General features: G+C 38.8%; 1 protein-coding gene and 1 long non-coding RNA gene across 3 annotated transcripts; both read right to left on the minus strand.

Moving 5' to 3' along the window:
• Positions 1 to 174: 174 nt before the first annotated feature.
• On the minus strand, positions 175 to 5,908 carry LOC130559181 (uncharacterized). The gene is made up of 4 exons (XR_008963542.1): positions 5,690 to 5,908; positions 4,470 to 4,570; positions 2,271 to 2,386; positions 175 to 2,096 (listed from the first exon to the last, which is right to left on the minus strand). It is a non-coding gene; the product is annotated as an uncharacterized LOC130559181 (long non-coding RNA).
• Positions 5,909 to 6,288: 380 nt separating this feature from the next.
• syt16 (synaptotagmin XVI) lies at positions 6,289 to 19,807 on the minus strand. 2 transcript variants are annotated; one of them, XM_057342678.1, is made up of 7 exons: positions 19,562 to 19,807; positions 16,094 to 16,270; positions 12,269 to 12,481; positions 10,501 to 10,811; positions 9,778 to 10,215; positions 8,857 to 9,040; positions 6,292 to 8,185 (listed from the first exon to the last, which is right to left on the minus strand). In XM_057342678.1, exons 1-7 carry the CDS (start codon positions 19,572 to 19,574, stop codon positions 7,872 to 7,874), a joined length of 1,650 nt encoding a protein of 549 aa, XP_057198661.1. In that variant the 5' UTR covers positions 19,575 to 19,807; the 3' UTR covers positions 6,292 to 7,871. The 2 variants fall into 2 exon arrangements, with proteins under 2 accessions (XP_057198660.1, XP_057198661.1); XM_057342677.1 differs by lacking the exons at positions 16,094 to 16,270; positions 19,562 to 19,807 and adding an exon at positions 15,285 to 16,070 and having other exon boundaries at positions 6,289 to 8,185.
• Positions 19,808 to 19,983: the final 176 nt, after the last annotated feature.

Genomic DNA, 19,983 nt, shown 5'->3' on the forward strand with positions numbered 1-19,983 from the left:
GGGCAGCAAAGCGACACCTAGAGGATAACTAGGAATCTTAAGACTAGCAACATGCGTTCAAGGGTGCAAGCAGTGATGGAAAGCAGATTGATGAAACCTAATACCTAATAATGCTTACATTATTTATTTAAACGGAAGTTTAAAAAGAGACTGAAACGAGTGAAACATTCACTTTTTTATTTTGTTTAATAGCAGTGCCTGAAAATAGACGTATCTCTCTTTTTAGTATGCTACTTTAATATATTTTGGCAAATTAGCACTAAATTCTCCGAGGAATATTGTTTCCAAAAATAGCTCAATTTCAACATAAACTGAGTATCCATATCTACGTTATATGTCCAAAAGACAGCACTCTCAATTTAGCTTTTAGAAAATGACATTCAGATATTGACAACAAAATAAAACAAACATCATTTTAGAATACAAATGTGCATAAACACACACACACACACAAAATATTAATAGGCAGAGTACCACTCATTATATACCGTACCAAAATATGTTACTATTTTGCCTGTTAAAAACCTTGTGTAACAAACATGTGACAACAGGATAATCGGTTCTGTGTGGGAGGGAAAAGGAGATTTTACAGTACATTGGGCATTTTACCTTGTCATTCCTTCAGTCACAACTGAATGAAAGCTGAATTAACCGTGGGCCCATGCACTGAATGTAGGCCATTGTTATGAAATATTCTGACTCCCACACAGTCAAGGGATTTAACCAGATTCAACGATTAAAGAGCCAGAAAACTAGCAGAGTTGACTGGTTTACCAAACGGAATAGATTTCCTAAATGCATTACAGAGGTCCGCAGAGGGTTAAACAGCCTAATAAAATTTGTAGGTTGCACAGACAAATTATAAGTGAATGAAACAAAATAATGTTTTTGTTGCTGAAAATTCATCGCCATAACACTAGAGGGCAGTATTGAACCAGTTGTATATAACAGTATCTGTCCCATAACCTTTTATTTGACAGGCAGTATGCAAAGTTAATCATACATTTAAAAAAGAGAGTCAAAAAAGTATGTAAACTTCATAGTATCTTTTTATCTTTTTATATATCTTTTTCAAAATACATGTTTATTTCTGTAATGTATTGTGTGGTGTAGACACCCTGTTTAAGCCAACCAACCAGAATGTCAGTTTAGTTTTCCTATTTTTTCCCCAAAACATTTTCCTTTCTTTTTTTAGTAGTATGAAAACATCAGTTAATGCTAAACCCAACTGAGCTCTTCAGTTTAAGGGCAGACCAAGTTAGAGCAAATCACTAGTAGCCACTTACATAGAAAAAAGTCCATTTCACAGCAATAAAGCTTTAAACATCAGCATCACTCCATCCTACGGAGCAACCGAGACACTGACCATTTTAATTGTTTTCTTTTCTTCTTACAACATAACCACAAGGTGCATGGCTTTTGTTTGCCTTTTTATCCCTGAAAACAGTCCTTTGTAACTAACTCAAGCAAAATCATGAGGCAAAAAAAACAAACCGAGGCAGTTGACCAAGATTACATTTTTCCTGCATTAGGAAAATACACCCTGATATTGACAGATACCCGGCTTTACCACTGTCACAAACGGCAGGGCACAAGCACACAAATGTACACAAACCCAAATCCCCCCTTTTTTTGCTGCCACCATCGCTCCTGTGTAAATCAAAGACTGACTGCATGCACAGACTGATATTTCATCCTTTGTCATCCAAATGGTAAAGTAGCACAGAAGCTCCATGATCAGGAGTCAGGGTGTGACAGCCCCCCAGGCCACAGATGCATGTGCTCGGGTAGGACGAATACGGCAGCAGCTTGTACTGCTGGAAGTCCTGGAGCCCGAAGCTCGAGGAACGACATTGGGTCAGCACCACCTTTAATCTCTTCCTGCTGGGTGACAGAATCCGCCTTGTCTCTGTCTCCTCATTGTCATCATCTTTCTGTTTCTCCCTCTCTCTCTGGACCTCGTCCAGGTGGATCTTGCGTAGCAGGTTGTTGATGAGGACGGAGCGGCGGAGGTAAGCCTCTGGGTCGTCTAGGAAACGCAGCTTCTGCAGAGACAGACGCAAGATGCAGCTGCGCTCCTCACGCAGGATCAGGTGCTGAGGAGTGACAGACAGGTAAGGGCAATAAAGTGATTGGTGACGTCAGCCAAAAAAAGCAAATAGGTTCAGAAACGTTTAAAATGTAAAATTATGATGACTAAATCTCATTATATATTAGAAATAATTATCTTTATTGGCTTGCACAGGTAAGATAAATCAACTGACACTCACTTTTTGTAAATATCCATGTAGGCTTCCCTGAACATCCTCCTCTTCCGCATATTTTCGCTTAAAGTAGGCGACTTTCGACGTTGTTGACTGCTGACGGCACTCTTAAAGAAAAGATCCTGCAGTCAAACACAAAGGAGTTCTGAAAATTGTGTTAGGATTCACTATACATACTGAATGAAAAAATGGTGCAACACTCACTCTTTTAAGAAAAAGTATCAAATTTTATTAGCTAAAATCAATGATGTCGACCACTATCAAGCCCTTCATCAGACATCAAGAACAGCACGGAACAAACACACTTTATACAGACTCAGACACAGCAACAGGTGCTTGCTACTAATTGTGCTGATTGTAGGAGTGGCTCCCTCATAGAATTAAGAAAAAAAGCAAATCATCAATAAAGCATAGTGTAGTCAATTTCTTGATTCAACCCTTTGGGGAACATTGTATCTAGAAAACGTTTCTCTGGACTTACGCTTTACATCAATGTCCCCTCCCTGACCTAAAAACTGAATTTGCTCAATGGCAAAATAAAAGAACTCACAAATAGAATGTGAATATTTTTTTAAATGTTGTGCTACCGGATTACTGACATCTCCACGTCTTATGGCACAATGATGTTCACAAATACGAGATCTCAATTCTTTTGATGTTTCCCCAATGTATAACAATCCACACAGACAACGAATAGCATAAATAACATGAATTACAATTAATAACACTCTTTATAGATCAAATTTTTACCAGTTCTTGGATTTGCAAATCCTTTCAGCCTCCTAGTATATTGGCATTGCGTGCAATTTCCACATAGTTATCAGGCGGTAACAGATAAAGGCCTAGGAGGACTTAATATAAACATCGACCCTATAGAATAGGATGCTTTACGAAATGACATCAGTGGAAGATTTAGAATTTTTTTGATAAGCCTGGATCTAATTTTAAAATGTACCAATATTTCTGTATAATGTTACAAAGTTCTGGAGCTTGAGGGGAATTTGTGGGAATGAACTGGACAGAGGGGTTCATTTTGACCTTTCTATACAGGATCAAGCAAATGTTTTCTATGGACAGCTCTTAGTTTCTCCTCTGCATTATCTAACCACCTATCTTCTATGTAACTGACTCACCGGAAGACCTCTTTTAAGAGATGGTGCATGAACTGTTTTTTCTTAAAAAGGTCTGTACTCAATAAATGCCCTGACTTAACAACATGGACATCCAAAAAGTCCAAAGTATCCTCGCTGAATGTCATTGTGAACTTAAGATGGTCCGTTACAGAATTCAAGTACTGATGAAAGGAGTTTAAAGATCCCAAATCACCATGAAACAATACAAATCAATCAATGTAGCATTTGTATGGAATTATTTGCTTAAAAATTGGATTATTGATTTCATTAAGGACCTGAAATTTCTCAATATATCCAAGATGAAGATTTGCATAATTAGGGGGCATTCGAGTGCCCACAGCTGTACCACATTGCTGTAAGAAAAAGTAAAATATCAAATCTAAAATAGTGCTTAAGACAAGTCTCATCAAACTAGCAAGAAAATCTGATGGAGGGTTCTTATTAGTTCTTAAAGGCAGGGTAACCGATTTCCGAATTACGCTTTAGACAACTGAGTCGGGCCGAGTACCAAAACAACCTTGTAGCCAATCAGCAGTAAGGTGCACAGTGCACACAACGGACATTAGCCGAGCCGAGTGCTGACGAAAGCGAAAGATGGGGGTAGGGGTGTGTTTGTTTTGGTGATTTGAACATCAACAATGGCTAAAAGAAATCGGACACCCCGCCTTTAAGTCAAGAAAATGCATGCAATGTTCAATATACCAACATCATGTGGAATAACAGTATACAAAGACTGGACATTAAATGATACTAGCAAGCAATGTTTTGGTATAATCGTCTTATTCAAAAGTCTCAGGAACTTTTGTGTATTTTGGGTAGTGTGTAAAAGAAGTGGAACCCGTGGATGTTGGACCTATAAGAAAAGAAAGGTGGGCTTGTCAATGACGTTATTGCTCACTGCACCTTCTAATACCTCTTTCATTTGTTCATTTAAAATGACTGTTGGATCAGAGGAAAGAGGATTCACTATACAACAAGGCATTAATGTAACTGTGTCCTCAAAGATGGTCATGGACAAAACGGATTAGGTTAAACTAGAGTCATTGTGTTATGTAACAAAGTGTGCAATTACCTGAGGACTGCTTCACGCAGACACACCCACACACCTCTGTGACAAATCCTCTATTCACCTGGGGCTTTTTCCTCTGGCTCACACACATTGCCTAATGGTTACTAATCAGAGCGAGAAAGAGAGAGCATTGAGAATATTGTTACAGCAAGTATTCAACAAAAAAGATTACATGTCACCTTTCCATAGTTTATTGCAATTTAAATCTCTTCAGTTCCATAAAATGTATTGTATCTTATTGAAGTAAAATAAAAATATTGTAGTCATATTACATTTACACTGTATAGGAGAAACCGGGACTATGAATATATAAACAAACTGTTAAGTTTTAGCAATACTAGTGGAAATGTTCAAATGTTATTTTTTGCACTAAAAGGATGCACTAAACAACCATTGACCTACAAGTATTCATGGTGGGGCATGTTGTCACACTAGGATACCGTAAATTGTCACAATGTAACCTGCCATTAAACGGTACATCATAGCAGTAAATTTTTGAGGTTTTTTTCTATAAAACAGCAAAAAGGCTGATCCAAAATATCAAGCAATCGTTCTGAAAAACGGAAATTATAACAATAGTAGGCTAAATTAATATAAAATAATATACACGTGACAACTAGCCTTGCTGTGATAGACCTTGTCTACCCAATTCATTATAATCTATAATCTATATAATCTATTGTAGTTATTGCTGAAGAAACACACAAAAACATTCAAGAATTTAGTAAATTCAGTGAAAATTGCTGCGCATTGTATGAGAATAATGTGAGAGATTTATGCGCCAATCAACAGGTTAAAAGAAACGTCGATTCTTTGTCAACACAACAGTGCCGTGCGCTATAACCGTGGGAGGGTAATAAGTGTGGGCTGCGCGTGAGTTTATGCGCTTGTGAGGGAGATATCAGCCAACACAGTATTTATACTCAGTTTAATTTGAGCGAGGGAAACAACATACATATGCCAAATAAACAAATTAAATAAGAAATAACAGCTGACCACGCTATTAGTCAGAATAATGTACAATACAAAACATTATAATAAATGGCAGAACGCGCATTTTACAAAAAAATGCAAAGTAGCCTAGACGTTTTGAAAATGTTGTATGCAATCAAATTCTATATTTGGCAACGGTTGTAAGTTAACGCATGCAATATAAATAGAACATGACGTAGATAGGGTGAAAACACAATAGAGAATCAATAAAATAGGTAAAATAATCCTACCTTATTTATAAAGACACCCCGAGCCACATTAACAGTCCCCGCACGCGTGTTCATCAGATCAGAGGCGCGCACGTCTCATATTGTGCCGAACTCAGCTCAGCAAGAGCATGACGCTTCGCCCCCAGATGTCGAAGACTCGCTTTTGATATAATCCCTGTAGTATTCGCCTCACTCTCTGCTCTTAAAATATCCCCTTTCTGTGCAGCGAGCAATAACAGACTATGAAGCCTTCTTATTGGTCGACGCTGAAACAGATGTTTCCTGTTGCTAGGAGAGTCACTAGGCAATGATGACGCTACAGCATCAAACTCCATTCTTCTCGCATCCTCTGCTGCTGCGTTTCCTCTTTCTTCTCAACATATGGTTCACTTATTTTATTTCAGTTTAATTATTTTTACCTTGGAATAACTTCGACCTACATATTCTGTACGGCTTCACAAAAATTCTAATGGATTTAATGAGAATTGTACTGGTTTTAATGGACGCTATAATGGTCTCTGTGGGTCTGGTAATGTGTTGGGTTCTATTAGTGGATGGGACATGAACACCATTAAATCCTACAGGAAAAAGAGACAAAATACACTACATAAAATAATATTACAATGGTTATACATGGTAAATAGCTTCTGGTTTATGGTTCATTTGTATTGCAATGGAAAACATTACAATTTGTACATTCTTTTCAGTAAGGGTTGCCAATGTGTTGACATCTGTAAATGTCTTAATTAATTCTAAGCAGTCTTTTCACTCACAATACCCTCTGAAAAAATTGTCACACATTAAAAGCTCTTAAACTGTAGTATACCTCACATCTCCGAGTCTAATTATCCCTCTGGAGCATTACCGATTCTTCCACTCCCTTAAGTACACAGTAGAGGGTGGGAAAAATAACACACACACACTCTTCTGGCAAACAGTTTCAGACACCCTGTCAGTCTGATCCAAGCAGCCCTATCACCAGATGAGCGATCATATGGTGGTGGGTTACAGTCAATTGTATTTTTCTTTGGCAGAATGTCATCTACAGCATCGTCTATTTTCACAGGTTTGAATCACTGTTACACAAATACATTACTATTCCAAAAAATAACAACAATACAGCATGGTCAGTAACAGTTGCATCTTAGATATATCTTTAATGACCGACAAAAATATACGCATTTATCTTCAAAACCACTGTACTTGAAAGCATGCAGAACAGGCACTATTGATCGAGAACACACAGACAGATCATCATGCATCTGTAAAGTTCCAGAGCTCTCCATGCTAATCGCTATCACTGGCTATAAATAAAAACTCCCTATGGGTTTGACAGGCACTTTAAATGCATAACGTCATTACAGACATGCAATACAAAACAGTTTGGTCACAAGTGGACAGAAAAAGAATTTAGACTTGCAGTTTCTTGGACATACATAAGCATCTGTGTGGTGTACAGACAGTGAATGTAGGTTAAGGTTAGTGACACTTTAGGCGATAAATTGTCATTATTTATATACTGTAAGCTTGTTTAAGACATGAATGATGACCACCTGTGGGCTCTTTTCTTTCCAGCATTAAAAATGTGTCATTACAGAAGTAAAGTGATCCAGAGAGCAAAGCCATTTATTTTACTTCCACACTGTAAATTGCAGCATGTTTTGAACATATAATAATGTTTTATTGCGAAAGAAAGTGCACGTTCAGCAAACAGCTCTCTGCTCATAAAACGTTTGGTCTCTCAAAACCTCTATACCACCCTTGGCGTGGGTCTTATCTTGAGGCTTAAAAACATCTTAGGAAAGGCATTTAATTATTTCAAATCTAACAAAAAATCTTCTTGAAATCGCTAAGCGACAATTACTGATGCTAATGTGTTTTAATTGGTTGCTGCAAGGGGTTGGAGCAAGTGGTTTGTATATTACATTGTGAGGTCATTTCCTGGATACCAGATAAGGGACTGTATCAAGTTCTCCTAAGGAAAGGCGTGTGTTCTTTGTGTTTTTACGTGCTCACAATATGGCATGCCTCATCTTTGTAACCAGTCTCTAAAATTTAAAAATGCTTGTTCATTGATCTCAAGGGTACTTGGATACTTGGCCTCATTTTATATGGTCTATCTCCTTCCCAGAGGAATATCCTCCCGGTCCAACACAGTAAATTATATTTCCATCAAATGGAATCTTCAAGTTCTCTCTCTTCTCTAAGCCTCAAGTAGGGTGTGCCAGCGGCAGACCTGCTGGTTTCCGCTTTCCTTCATGTCCTGCCAGTGAAGAAGTTCTTCCTCTCCACTACTGTTCTGGCCCAGAGCCACCCAGCCAATCATCTCCTTGCGTTTCATGTTCTTTCGATTGTATATGGACACCATTAACGTGACGTCAGACAGCTGGAAGAGCGCCACCTGGAAGACGAACGTCTCCTTGAAGACGGGATTTGGCTGACTGCGACGGATGGATGTCTTACAGCGGGATATCTCTTGTCCCATAGAGTTCAACAGAGTGAGCTTACCAAATGTATCTAAGAGAAAGAGAGAAAGAAGAATTTGTTAGGAAGGGAACTGATCGTAAGCATATGCTCATCTGTAAGTCGCTTTAGATAAAAGCATCCACCATACATGTGAATGTAAATGTAGACCAGCATAACACAACAAAACATTTCCTTCCATCCTTTACAAAGTAAATCACTTCACACAGCTCATTTCTATTGATCTGTGTGTGTGTGTGTGTGTGTGTGTGTGTGTGTGTGTGTGTGTGTGCGTGCGTGTGTGTGTGTGTGTGGTTTTCTCCAGGGGTGACTCATCGGGATGACGTGAGCCAAATGTGAAAGAGAATCTGGTGCTCTTCGATTGATTGAGTGCCCTGTAAACTCATTCACTGACAGCATCGTCGTGACACGTGACTCTGTGACAGATTAACACTCCTGGGGACTGCGCAATGGGCCGATGCCTGATTCTCAACGGCCCCTGTAATGTGCGAGAATGACACACTCAAAGTGTCTTTTTAATGAGCGTGCCCGCGTGTATGAATGTGCGGATTTATCGCGGAACATTTGCTGTGTATCAATATCAGAGAGAAAGGGTTATTTGCACAAGAGTCATTTTTTACACAAGAGTGGCTTAAGAGTGGCTTAATGATGGCTCCAAGTGTGCTTCTGAACCTGATGTTCTTTAGGTGTGTGAATGTGTTTACCTGGAGGTCTGTTGACCGCAAAGTTACGGAAGTGGCTGCCTTTAATGATCTCTACAGACAGCCGTCCTGTGGTGGCGTTATATGATAAACCCAACAGCAGCTCGGGATTTCCACCGTGGGAGACGGACTGAGTTGAGGAAGCACTTTCGCTCGGTGTACTGCAAGACATCTCTGAGTCTACTGTCTGCAGAAGAGAGAGTTTATTTTAATGCCTTATTTTGCACAACAATACACTATAAACAATATATTTTCAATGTGATCTTATTGTTATTTTTTACTGTAGCGTATACCTTGGAAAAAATAACAAAGCCACTCCAAAATTATTTTCAGTTTTTCCGGAATTTACTAGGTACGTGTGTGAGTAAAACAATATTATCTTCATTTTGTGAACTATAGTGACAACATTCCTCCAAAATTCTAGATGAAATTGTAATTTACTTTTATATTATATAGACAGTTTCAGCTTCAACACCATTAACAAACGCTATGTGGCCCAAACTTAACATCCATTAGACCTCTGCAAAGAATCACAGTTGAGTAGTTAATTCAATACAATTAATATACAATAAAATATGAATATAAATGAATTTTAATATAAATTAAATCTAAAATAAATTATAAATTATATTATAACCAAACGCTGACCGGAAGTTAACTTCGGTCCAGGTGTGTGTGTCCGATGAACCCGTCTATATTGAAATTATATTTATATTCTATTCTATATATAATATATACTATTTAATATATACGTATATACAGTATATATGAGAGTTTGTTAGGTATCACATTTGGCCACAATAATAGTGTAATGAAAAGTGATAGCCCTTACTGATGCTTTAAGATTGAATTAATTTTCATGACTTTTCTTTGATTTGGAGTCAAAACTTAAACAATTGCATAGTAAACACACAACATACGCACCTTGAGATTACTGCGAGGTTCCAGCACCAGTGTGATCTCAAGCTGATCTGTACGTCTCAGTCTGCTCAGCCGGTACAAGGCCTCTCCCATCATCCTATCTCTGTTCATCTTCCCCAGCGCATACAGACGGAACCTGAGCATCGAAGAACCCAAATCCCCTGGTTCTAGATGCGAGAACCGGAACGTCTCCTCGAACCTTGGCGTGGACCCTTTCTGTACGGCCGTCTTGTGCCGCTGACGTTTCCCTGGTAACAGAACCACGCGCACCTGCCAGGAGTCCATGCCACTCCGTGTCTTGTCTGGAATGCCTTGGGCTGTTACCACGGTGACCAGGAGCCTGTGGGTGTCAGCCCGGTAGTCGAGGGCAATGATGAGGTCACCGCATTTGGAGATGTGGTGAGGGGAAGAGCTCAGAGGTTGGGATGGAGATTGCTCATGCTGTCGGAAAGCATGTTGGAAAGGACGAATAAGTATGTTTACTCTCATTTATTTACAAAATAAACCAATACAAAGGTGTATATGCTGAAATGCGTTTAAATTGTAGAATAAAATAATACATTGCAAATATTGGAATTACATCATTGTTGGTTACATTACGAATGCTCTTTATCCATGTGAATCAATTACTACTGGAATTGGACATTTGGCTGTCTTGCATGCACAGGTAAAAGAAAATAGAAACGTCAGCAATGATTTTTAAGTGCTGACCCACACATCACACACCTCAGGGCTACATGCAGAATCTGTAGCCTCAGTATTGTCAAAACCATAATTGTCCATCGCCAGGCTCCTATGTGGTGTTTGCCGCTCCACGCTGCCCACCCGACTGCCCTCATCTCTGGGTAAGGCCTCCAGACCATCCACTGTGTCCTGGGAGCCAACAGAAATCTGCTCAGCCATTAAAGAGAGAGGGTCTGTTGGGGTTCGGCGCTCGGGTAAAGGGCTCTGCGATAGGGGGTCTCTCGGCTCCGACCCAACACGCCGTCTGGATGAGAGAGGATCTTGAAACCCTTGAACACTGATTCTCTCCGTTTCTACACAAAGGGAGAAAAAAGAGTTCAAAGCTAGAAGAGTTTCAAAAATCATCCTGGAAAAAACATTCAAAGTTACATTCATGAATTCACAACTCTGCCATACACATAACATAGTAGGTACATAAGCCCCACACTTTCCATAAAAACAAACACACGTCAAACACAGGCAGAAAACGTTTAACCATTTTATTGACACTCTGACATATGTCATAATTGTAGAACAGGGCTCTTTGACTGTTCAGACTCGGGGCTGAAACTCGACGAATGATAATGATAGTAATTTTAAGCTTTGAGTGCTTGTTCTACAGTACGTGACTCTGTGCATTTCACTGAATGAAATCTCATTCAGGGAACAAACTGTTCTACTCCAGAGCGGCAGTCAATTAACCACAGACAGGTCCGGTCGCTCTCTTTCCATGGCAACCGGAAAGACGCTTTTCCACGGCAACTGACGATGCGTGTCACATTCCGGGAAATGTAGCTTAATACGGGAAGAATTCAATGGACACGCGCAATCAAATCTGAATGTTATAGTTGAAATGGCTCGGCACACGTAACACGGTACAGCTTACAGTAAATCAGAGATGTTGACTGAGCATTAAGGCGATTAGAAGTGATGTGACTGGCAGCAGCATTTACAAATATGTATTAAAAACGTCTGCATTATACATTCAGAAATGCAGATGATACATCACTGTTCAATTATTTAGTGTGTTATATTTTAATACATTTTTCATAATATTTCATGAAATTCTCTTTAATCTTAAAGGGACACCTTTTCTCTAGTTCACCCCAAACTAAAAATTCTGTCATCATTTAGTCACCCCTGAATTGTACCAAATCTGTATAAATGTATTTTGTGAACGGAACAGAATGGCACAAAGATATTTATAAAGCAATATTTTCCTGCTATGGCAGTCAATGGTGGCCAAGAACGGTTTGGTTACAAGCATTCTTCCAAATATCTTTCTCTGTGTTCATTAGAACAAAGAAATTCATACAGATTTGGAACAATCTGAGGGTGAGTAAATGATGACAGAATTTTCATTTTTGGGTGAACTGTTCCTTTAAGACCTCTTAGAACCACTTGAACATTGCCCTGGTTTGGATCTGAATTTAGTCTTGCTCTAGATCTTGGCTTACGGTTTTTTAGAAAAGACCACAGTCAATTACTAACTTATGCTTTTATTTTATTTTGAATGCGCTTTGGTCAAACTTTGACTAATATTGAGATTTGAAACCATGAGACAAAGAAAATGACCAAAATTTAAATCGCACTTCAGGATGTTTTACTCTCAAAACCACAATGGTTGTCTTCAAAGGATGGTTAAATATTTAGTGTGCTGGACTTACATGTGGCTTTCATCCATATCATGCATTCAGAAGTATGCATGTTCATACATAATTATTTGAGTGCAGGAACATTCTGCGTGTCTATACAGTATGTGTGCGTGTACCTTCGCAGTCAGACGGCTCTGTGCTTCCTTCCTCCTGGTCAGACAGCAGGCGTTTACATTTGTGCTGTTGCCCTGGTGCATCCTGGGTGTTGAGTTCCATGACTCCAGAGCGGAAACTTTGTGAGCGAGAGACGGAGATTTCAAACTGCTTTGCTAGTTCATCCTCGCTCTCTGACGGACTGGAAATCTCACCGTCGTCACCGTAACTATTCACTGCACACACGTGAATCAGATCAATAGATGACAAAGTTAAAGTGATAGTTCACTCAAAAATGAAAATTCTGCCCTCATTTACTCACCCACTTGTAATTTCAAACCTGTATAACTTTCTTTCTTTTGCAGAACACAAAAGCAGAACGTTGATAACCGAACAACGGCGGTACCCATTGACTTGCATTGGTTTTGTGTCCATACAATAGAAGTAAATGGGTGCCGCCGTTGTTCGGTTACCAACATTCTTTGAAACATCTTCTTTTATGTACTGGAGGAGAAAGAAAGTTATACACGTTTGAAATGAATACATCATGACGGAATTACATTTTTTGGATAAACTATCCCTTTAATCCCTTGCCCAAAGCAATTGCCATTAATAAAAGAGAACTGAATGTTAAGAAAAGATACACAGGGCACAAAACCTGTGCTATTTTAGCGTACTTCATCAGTGCAGGATGAACAAAGTCTGAAATCGCATACTGTGACATTACGTACTGAATTTCAATAAGTACCTCCCTATCGGCCGTTAAAACAGTACGTTATATATGGGAGTAGTATGAATACATTTCGGACATACTGCGTCCGTCATGTTTTATGGTCATGTGTCGTATTAACAACAACCTATACGTGAGCGTTGATAAAAACATAGTCACGAGGAATTCATTTATTGGCACTTACATTAAAAACAGACGTCCGCCCTAAAGTTTTCCACTATATTTATTTGATATCACAATCTTGGCGGAAGTAGTAGACCATCCGGGTATTTCTCGCCTACTGTTTTTTGCATACTGAGGTTTCGGACATACTATTCATGACTCATACTCATTTTCGCCTACTATAGAGTATGGAAGTAGGCGATTTCGGGCGCAGCGAGAAAGAAGGAAGGTTGTGCGTAGGTGACTCATATACTGTGGTACTTTTTAAAGGTAATGGAGTGTGTGTAGATGGGCACGTTTGCCATGTGTACTTAATCATCGTAATGTAGCCGATTAGACTTTAAATGTTTTCCGTTCCGGTTACAGCTGCGCTTCCATTCATTTCGCTTAATGTTCACCACATCATTCACTCACACATATCAATTCAGCCCAAGATGCTATTCAGGAGCAGCATAGGAGGTTGCCATGGTTACCTGCTCCTCAGACTGAAGTGTTTTCTTCAGTGTAAACGCAGAGCGCGTTCCAATTGGCATAAATGATACCTGTGAAGGGACAGCATTTACACATTTTTTATTTTAATTAATTTTTTCGCATTCTACATTTTAGGCAGCAGTTTTATGAATCATTTTTTGTATCTATAATCAATAATAATTCTTAATGAAATCAATAATAACAATTTAATGTTAAAATGTGTTTTGACTGTGGCGTGTGAAACCTTTGTGGGCAGTAGGAGAAAGATAATCACTTCTTTACTGAACACAAAGACTGTCCTTCTTTCTTTTTTTTTCAGGTTGTACGACATAACCATGGCAACAACTGACTGGCTGCATAGCTATAGACTGATAAGTGACAAATACGCTCCCATCATTTTTAAGCCCGTTTCTGGCTTAGCCTGAAAAATGTTTCCATTCAAGCCTTTTAGAAATGTACAACATTTTTCAAATGTATTAAAATCTACAAAGACATATCTAATCACTACAGTCATTTGATTTAATTTCAGAATTTGAAAACATCTCACCTTCTGAAGCTCAATAGAGCTTGTTAATCGACGTCAAGCCGCGTTGAATGTTGCGCCATCTTGGGAGGATCGCTGCTAGTGCGTTCAATGCAGTGTTTTGTTTTTCTTGTTTGATTAGGAAATTATAACTATGGTAGGTCGGTCTTGCTGTGTTAAAAACTGTAATAGCATTACGCAGAGTCGTTCATGGAAAAGCCCATGGTTCTTTCACTTTTGATTTCTCCATATATCAAACAAAACAAGTAACGGTACATATCAAAACAATGATAACAGTGCTGTATTATCTTCCCAAAATGGCGGCACCACTGCAACATGCAACATAGGGCGTGACGTCAGCTTCACATTCTCTATATCAGAGAGGGGTGTGTTTGACCTGTGTGTGTTCAGTGTGTTTGTGTGTAAATTTAATCACTCTGTTGTTTGTTTAAGAAGGGTGGGTGTTTTCAGTTTACCGACTATAATAAATATAACAGCACACGCATGTAAATGTGTGCGCACAGACACAATGAAAATAAAAAATGTAAACATTAAAATACCAGTTGCCCTCCTTACAAAAAACCGAAATGTACATACTGAGCACAAGAATAAAACCACAAATGATGTCTAAACTAAATTAATCCAGCAGTCCAAAACACATCACAACTTTTTCCCAACATAAAGGAAACAGCCCATCAGAAAGAAAAATCACAGATTAGATCTCTTTAATATCTTTCTCAAATCAATTACATTAAAAGGACATCAAATGGAAATATTTTAAATATTTTATCTGAGAAAAAAGCTAGAAATCTCTCAAATGTTCTCATTAAGAGTTTCAGAAGAGATCTCAAGAATGTCACAAACTGAGCCACGATTTGCCACGTCTACAATCAAAAGTAAAAATGATTTAAGATTTCAATATGAACTCAAACATTTCTCATCAAATTTACTACAATCTACATTCATATATACTCTTGCTCTATACTCTTAATGCATCATTTTAACAATTGTCTAATTTGTTTTTCTTTTAATTTCTCCTAATCAATTTTAATACTTAAATGAAACACAACTCCATCAAATCTCCTGAGCAATCTCTAATAGAGCAACCCCTTTTCCCCTGGGAGACTGACAACTGAAATGACCTCAATCTTACCAGAATTAGAGCATCGTGAAGCCAAACTCCTCCTGCTCTCCACCTCATCTAGTTCCTCTCTGATGGGTGTGAGACGTTCACCTGAGTGGCTGGAATCAAACGTGCTGCCCAAACCACGCAATGCAAGCTGAGCTTGAAGTGCCTCTAGCTTCTCCAGTGAATCCATGCTGGAAACATCCACTTCATACCCATTAACATCACTCACGTTCTGCCCCGAATCTACACTGGAGTCCACCTCTGAACCTTCCACCGAGACCCCAGGATCAGGGGAGTGGGATACCTTAGAGTCAACAGCTCCATTTTGACCGATGCTGCGGAAGCTATTGGAGATGGCGTCGGAAACCTGAGCGAACCACGCAGAGAATGCTGGGATACCTGACTTAGGAGCATCCGCCATTCTGTCAGGTTTTAAAAGAATTCAGTAAGTTGCCATCACGGTAAGTTGCCCTTTCAACAGCATTTGAATGCAGACCGGGTTTGTAGCACATTCAGGACCTCACGTAGGACGGACAGACAGACCTACTGAATGTTTGCGAAGGGAGCCGCTTTTGAAATACCACAGCAGAACACTTCCTCCAACATACACTGTGTAATTCGTACTGTGTGTGTTCGTCTGTGTGTTGTACACACGCTGCGTAGTTTCACCGAAAGGTGCAGTGTTGACTCATGTGAGTCAGTGTGTATCACACGTGTTTGCCAAAAATTAATAGAGAAAGGTACAACCCACAGAACACATAGAGATGAGCACTTACTTAATCTGCATTTACACAACAAAGTAAAGCTGTCAGCACAATATTACACTCACTCACCCAGTCCCTGGTGTATCCCAGCCCGATCTCTTCGTTTACGGCGACTGTACTGCTCGAGGCAGGGCAATCCTCCCACACGGGCGAAACAGAGTTTCTTATTGATGAAGAGAAAGAGTATGGCCAGCAAAACGACAAAGATGCCCACTGCTGACAGAAACCCAACCGCCTCAGGAGTGACTGGCGAGGGAAAACACACAGATACACACTGTTCAGACCACACAAAAGAAAACACACAACTTTAGTATGCCAATTTAATAATGTGTTCATTTTCTGGTGTTTGCGTTTTGTCACGGTTTACATGTATGAGGTTTTAGCGGCATCTAGTGGTGAGGTTGCGAATTGCAACCAACGGCTTACTCCACCCCTCCCTTTTAAAGCACTACGGCAACTGAAAGAGGACAAACATGTCTTTACGTTTTTGTTTCTTTGCCGAAGGAGATAACGTATTTACGAAACAAGCTCTGTAGAGCAGTTTGTCCGTTTAGGGCTACTGTAGAAACAACATGGTGAATTTCATGCAAGGGGACCCGCGTTGTGAGTAGATAGAAATAGCTCATTCTAAGGTAATAAAAACAACGCTTCGTTATGAAATGTCTTTATACACCTCCGAAGACATAGGTATGTATATTATATTGCATTTCTGTCAAAAGATCCTCAAAAAAAATGACACACAGCACCTTTAAAGGTAAGTCTTTAATTCATCCAATCATCGCTGTCTCACGGAAACCTCAAATAGCCATTTTCATATTTGTCTGTGGGGTTTTCAAATATTTAACCAATAAGAAGCTTTAAAAAGAGCTTTTCAACTTTGACATTACAGTGTTTAATTATTTAAAAAAAAACACGGTGTTTTTTCACATTTCCTAAAAATGAGCAGTTTTGAAGATACAATGTTTCCGCCAAACAGCCACAAAATTGTATTCACAAGTTTGCATGTCAAGGCTTAATTTACACTTTACATAATTCTTGATACATTACTGGTTCCCTGCGCTGGTTCTGTCTTGAAAAGTCTTATAAGCACATGGCTTCTCTTGAGAACACAGAATGTGTCTGCTGTATTATGCACATCATTCTTCAAAGATGCTTTGAAGGGAACACTTCAGGTGTAAAATGAACCATTAATGTGCATAAGAGTATTTCTCTAGCCTAACAGGGCAGACTCATCTGAATTCGAGAGTGTTTACATGTGCGTGTTTAAATAAAAGAAGCTTAACAAGGTTGCAAACAAGACTACTGCACACACACCAGCTGATTCTCTGTGTCACCTTCCATACAGACACACTTGACGATGCAGAGAAAACAGCTAGCACTCACACAGTATATAGGACAAAAAGTGAGAAATATGGTCATAACAGCGAGCATACTAGAAAGAGATTTGCGGGGAGTTGACATGCACATGTGTATGAATTCCCTATTGAAAACCAGCTGACCCTGATTTTGGTCCTTTTCTGCATGTGTATGTGAGAACACGATGACCCTGTGAGCACAGAAACACACACACACACGTTCACATGGACCTGTGCTGCATGAGCCAGATGGTTTCCTTGGAAACAGCTCAAGCATTCTGTAAGGACAGATTTGATTATGGCTTTGAAAATATAAACACGCAAGTTCACGTTGCCATGGATTTGCTGTTCTTTACACTCTTAAAAAAGGTGCTTCAAAAGGTTCTTCGAAAAACATTTTGGTCCCATAACGAACCTTTAACACCTGAAGAACCTTTCTGTTTCACAAAAGGTTTTTTGTGGCTAAAAAAGATTCTTTAAATGATAAAAAAGTAAGAAAAAGATGGTTCTTTAAAGAACCTTTGACTGAATGGTTCTTTGCGGAACCAAAAAGGGTTCTTCTATGGCATCGCTGTGAAGACCTTTTAAGCACCTTTATTTTTATTAGCGTGTAATACCATTCATCTCTAAAGCGCTAAAAATAACATTTTAACCAACAGTATTGTTAATACAATTGTAAATTTAAATTTGATTGTGAGACAAACATTTTAAAAAATACAAAGGCTAGACAAAACAGACATAAAGCGCAATTATAGAAATAAATGGTAATAACTTTAAAATTGTTTGGAGTTTAATAGTGGCAATAATACTGCACTGGATAGACTCACATAGGCTATAGATATTTTTTCAGGGTTGGAAATGGGTGGGGGGAGGAATTCCAGTTCAAATAAGGATAGAGGATTTCCATCTTTTACCCAAAAAACTGCCTTACTCCAAAAACTATGCAAAACTCTTAAATAAACATGGTTGATGCATCTATGGTTTACAAACAAAATATATCCCACCATTGAATCTCGGCCATTTCCATTACTGTATATTCTTAAAAAACAAGTGTACATCTCCGTAAGTTCTTAAGTTTGCGATCAGACGTTTTACGTCTCCATCTACTGGTCATTTACATGAACTGCAGTCTTCTATGTAACGTGCAAGGACCACTTGACTATACAATTATCCAGTTTTAATTTAACTTAAAGTATTGTTTAAATTAGATACGTTATTAATGTCCACTGTCAATTTCAAGGTTATTGCCTATAATAAGATATAACAACAATAATAACATTGAGATAACAAATAACAAATTGGTTGTTCTCATAAAGGCTACAATGAAATTTCAGAGTTTGCATTTTAGTTAGCAAATCTTTCTGTTTAAAGCAACCCTTTTACACATTCTCTCTCTCTCTTTGTATTTAACATTCTCTGTCATTAGTTAAATACTTTCAGGATGTCCGGGCTCCTAATTTCTAAAGAAACTTCCTGTTGGGCTCTAACTACCTTCCTCACTGTGCTGCTCCCAAAAACTGATAAAGTCTAATTATGTGTAATTCTTGTAAATATTCCCTCAAAATTGTTTTTATAATAAATAGAAAACATGCCTTTAAGGAATATTTATTTTATTATTATTTATTTTTAATATTGTTTAAGGAAACAGTATTCAAGGAGCACAATAACAATGCTATTTTGACATAGGCCTTATCCACTACAACCAGAATGATTGTGGAATTTGTAAATAGATTTTTTATTTTTTTTAAATCACTAATCATTAAAAGCGAATATATTTAAACATCCATTCTTACATGTGTTTGTCATAATTCTTAGGAACACAATGGAAACCAGCAGGTGATGAAATGAGAAGACGCATAAATCGTGGATGCGCATGGCAAACAGCACAACACGCATCGTTTAACATCCTATACATTTTACTTCTTTCAAGTTTATAATTGCCCTGTCTGAACCGTCATCTCCCATAATCCTGTGGTGGAGAAGAAATGAACCGTGAATAAAATTACAAGAACGACGATGTTAAAGACGATGCTGCATCTCTCAATCCTGCCGCAAAACCAACCAACGACCTTACATTCAGAATCTTATACTGTACATAACGATATCTGATCAGACATGAATACAAGCGTTTCCAATCGGTATGGATTACGATTTTCTCATTGAAATATCATACGATACTTACTATCAGCTGACATGGTCGCGTCGCACTGAACCTGTGGCGTCAATCACACCCTATCGATTAATGTCCATCATATCACCGTACGTGTAAAGCGCCGGGTAATGAAAGAGGTCCGACTGCAGGTATCAGCCCTTCTCTTACTTACAAAACGACTGGTGACAGCGGAAAAGCCCACCGGGACCCTCTGACGAGCAGACATACGAGCACGCTAGTGTCTGTGAACGAGGACGCGCTGCGCGCTCGGGTCCTTTCTCCAGCGCGTACACGGCCCTCTGAACCAGATTGACCTATAGAGCTCTTAATGCTCACCAACATTTAGGATCGATTATGGATAGACAGATATGAACTCCATATTAAATATTGTAAAAAACAACAACTTAAAAACATATATATATATATAAAGTTCTACTACCTGGTCATGAGTA

This window comes from Triplophysa rosa, linkage group LG9, assembly GCF_024868665.1.
Source record: "Triplophysa rosa linkage group LG9, Trosa_1v2, whole genome shotgun sequence".
In the NCBI taxonomy this organism is placed as follows: Eukaryota; Metazoa; Chordata; class Actinopteri; order Cypriniformes; family Nemacheilidae; genus Triplophysa; species Triplophysa rosa.

Excerpts from the sequence above, each read along its gene's own strand:
- syt16 (XM_057342677.1), bottom strand. The coding sequence starts at position 15,681 with ATGGCGGATGCTCCTAAGTCAGGTATCCCAGCATTCTCTGCGTGGTTC. Across the intron at positions 12,482-15,284 it reads TTCACGATGCTCTAATTCTG|TGAATAGTTACGGTGACGAC; the intron begins GTAAGATTGAGG and ends ACGTGTGTGCAG. Across the intron at positions 10,216-10,500 it reads ATTCTGCATGTAGCCCTGAG|CATGAGCAATCTCCATCCCA; the intron begins GTGTGTGATGTG and ends GCTTTCCGACAG.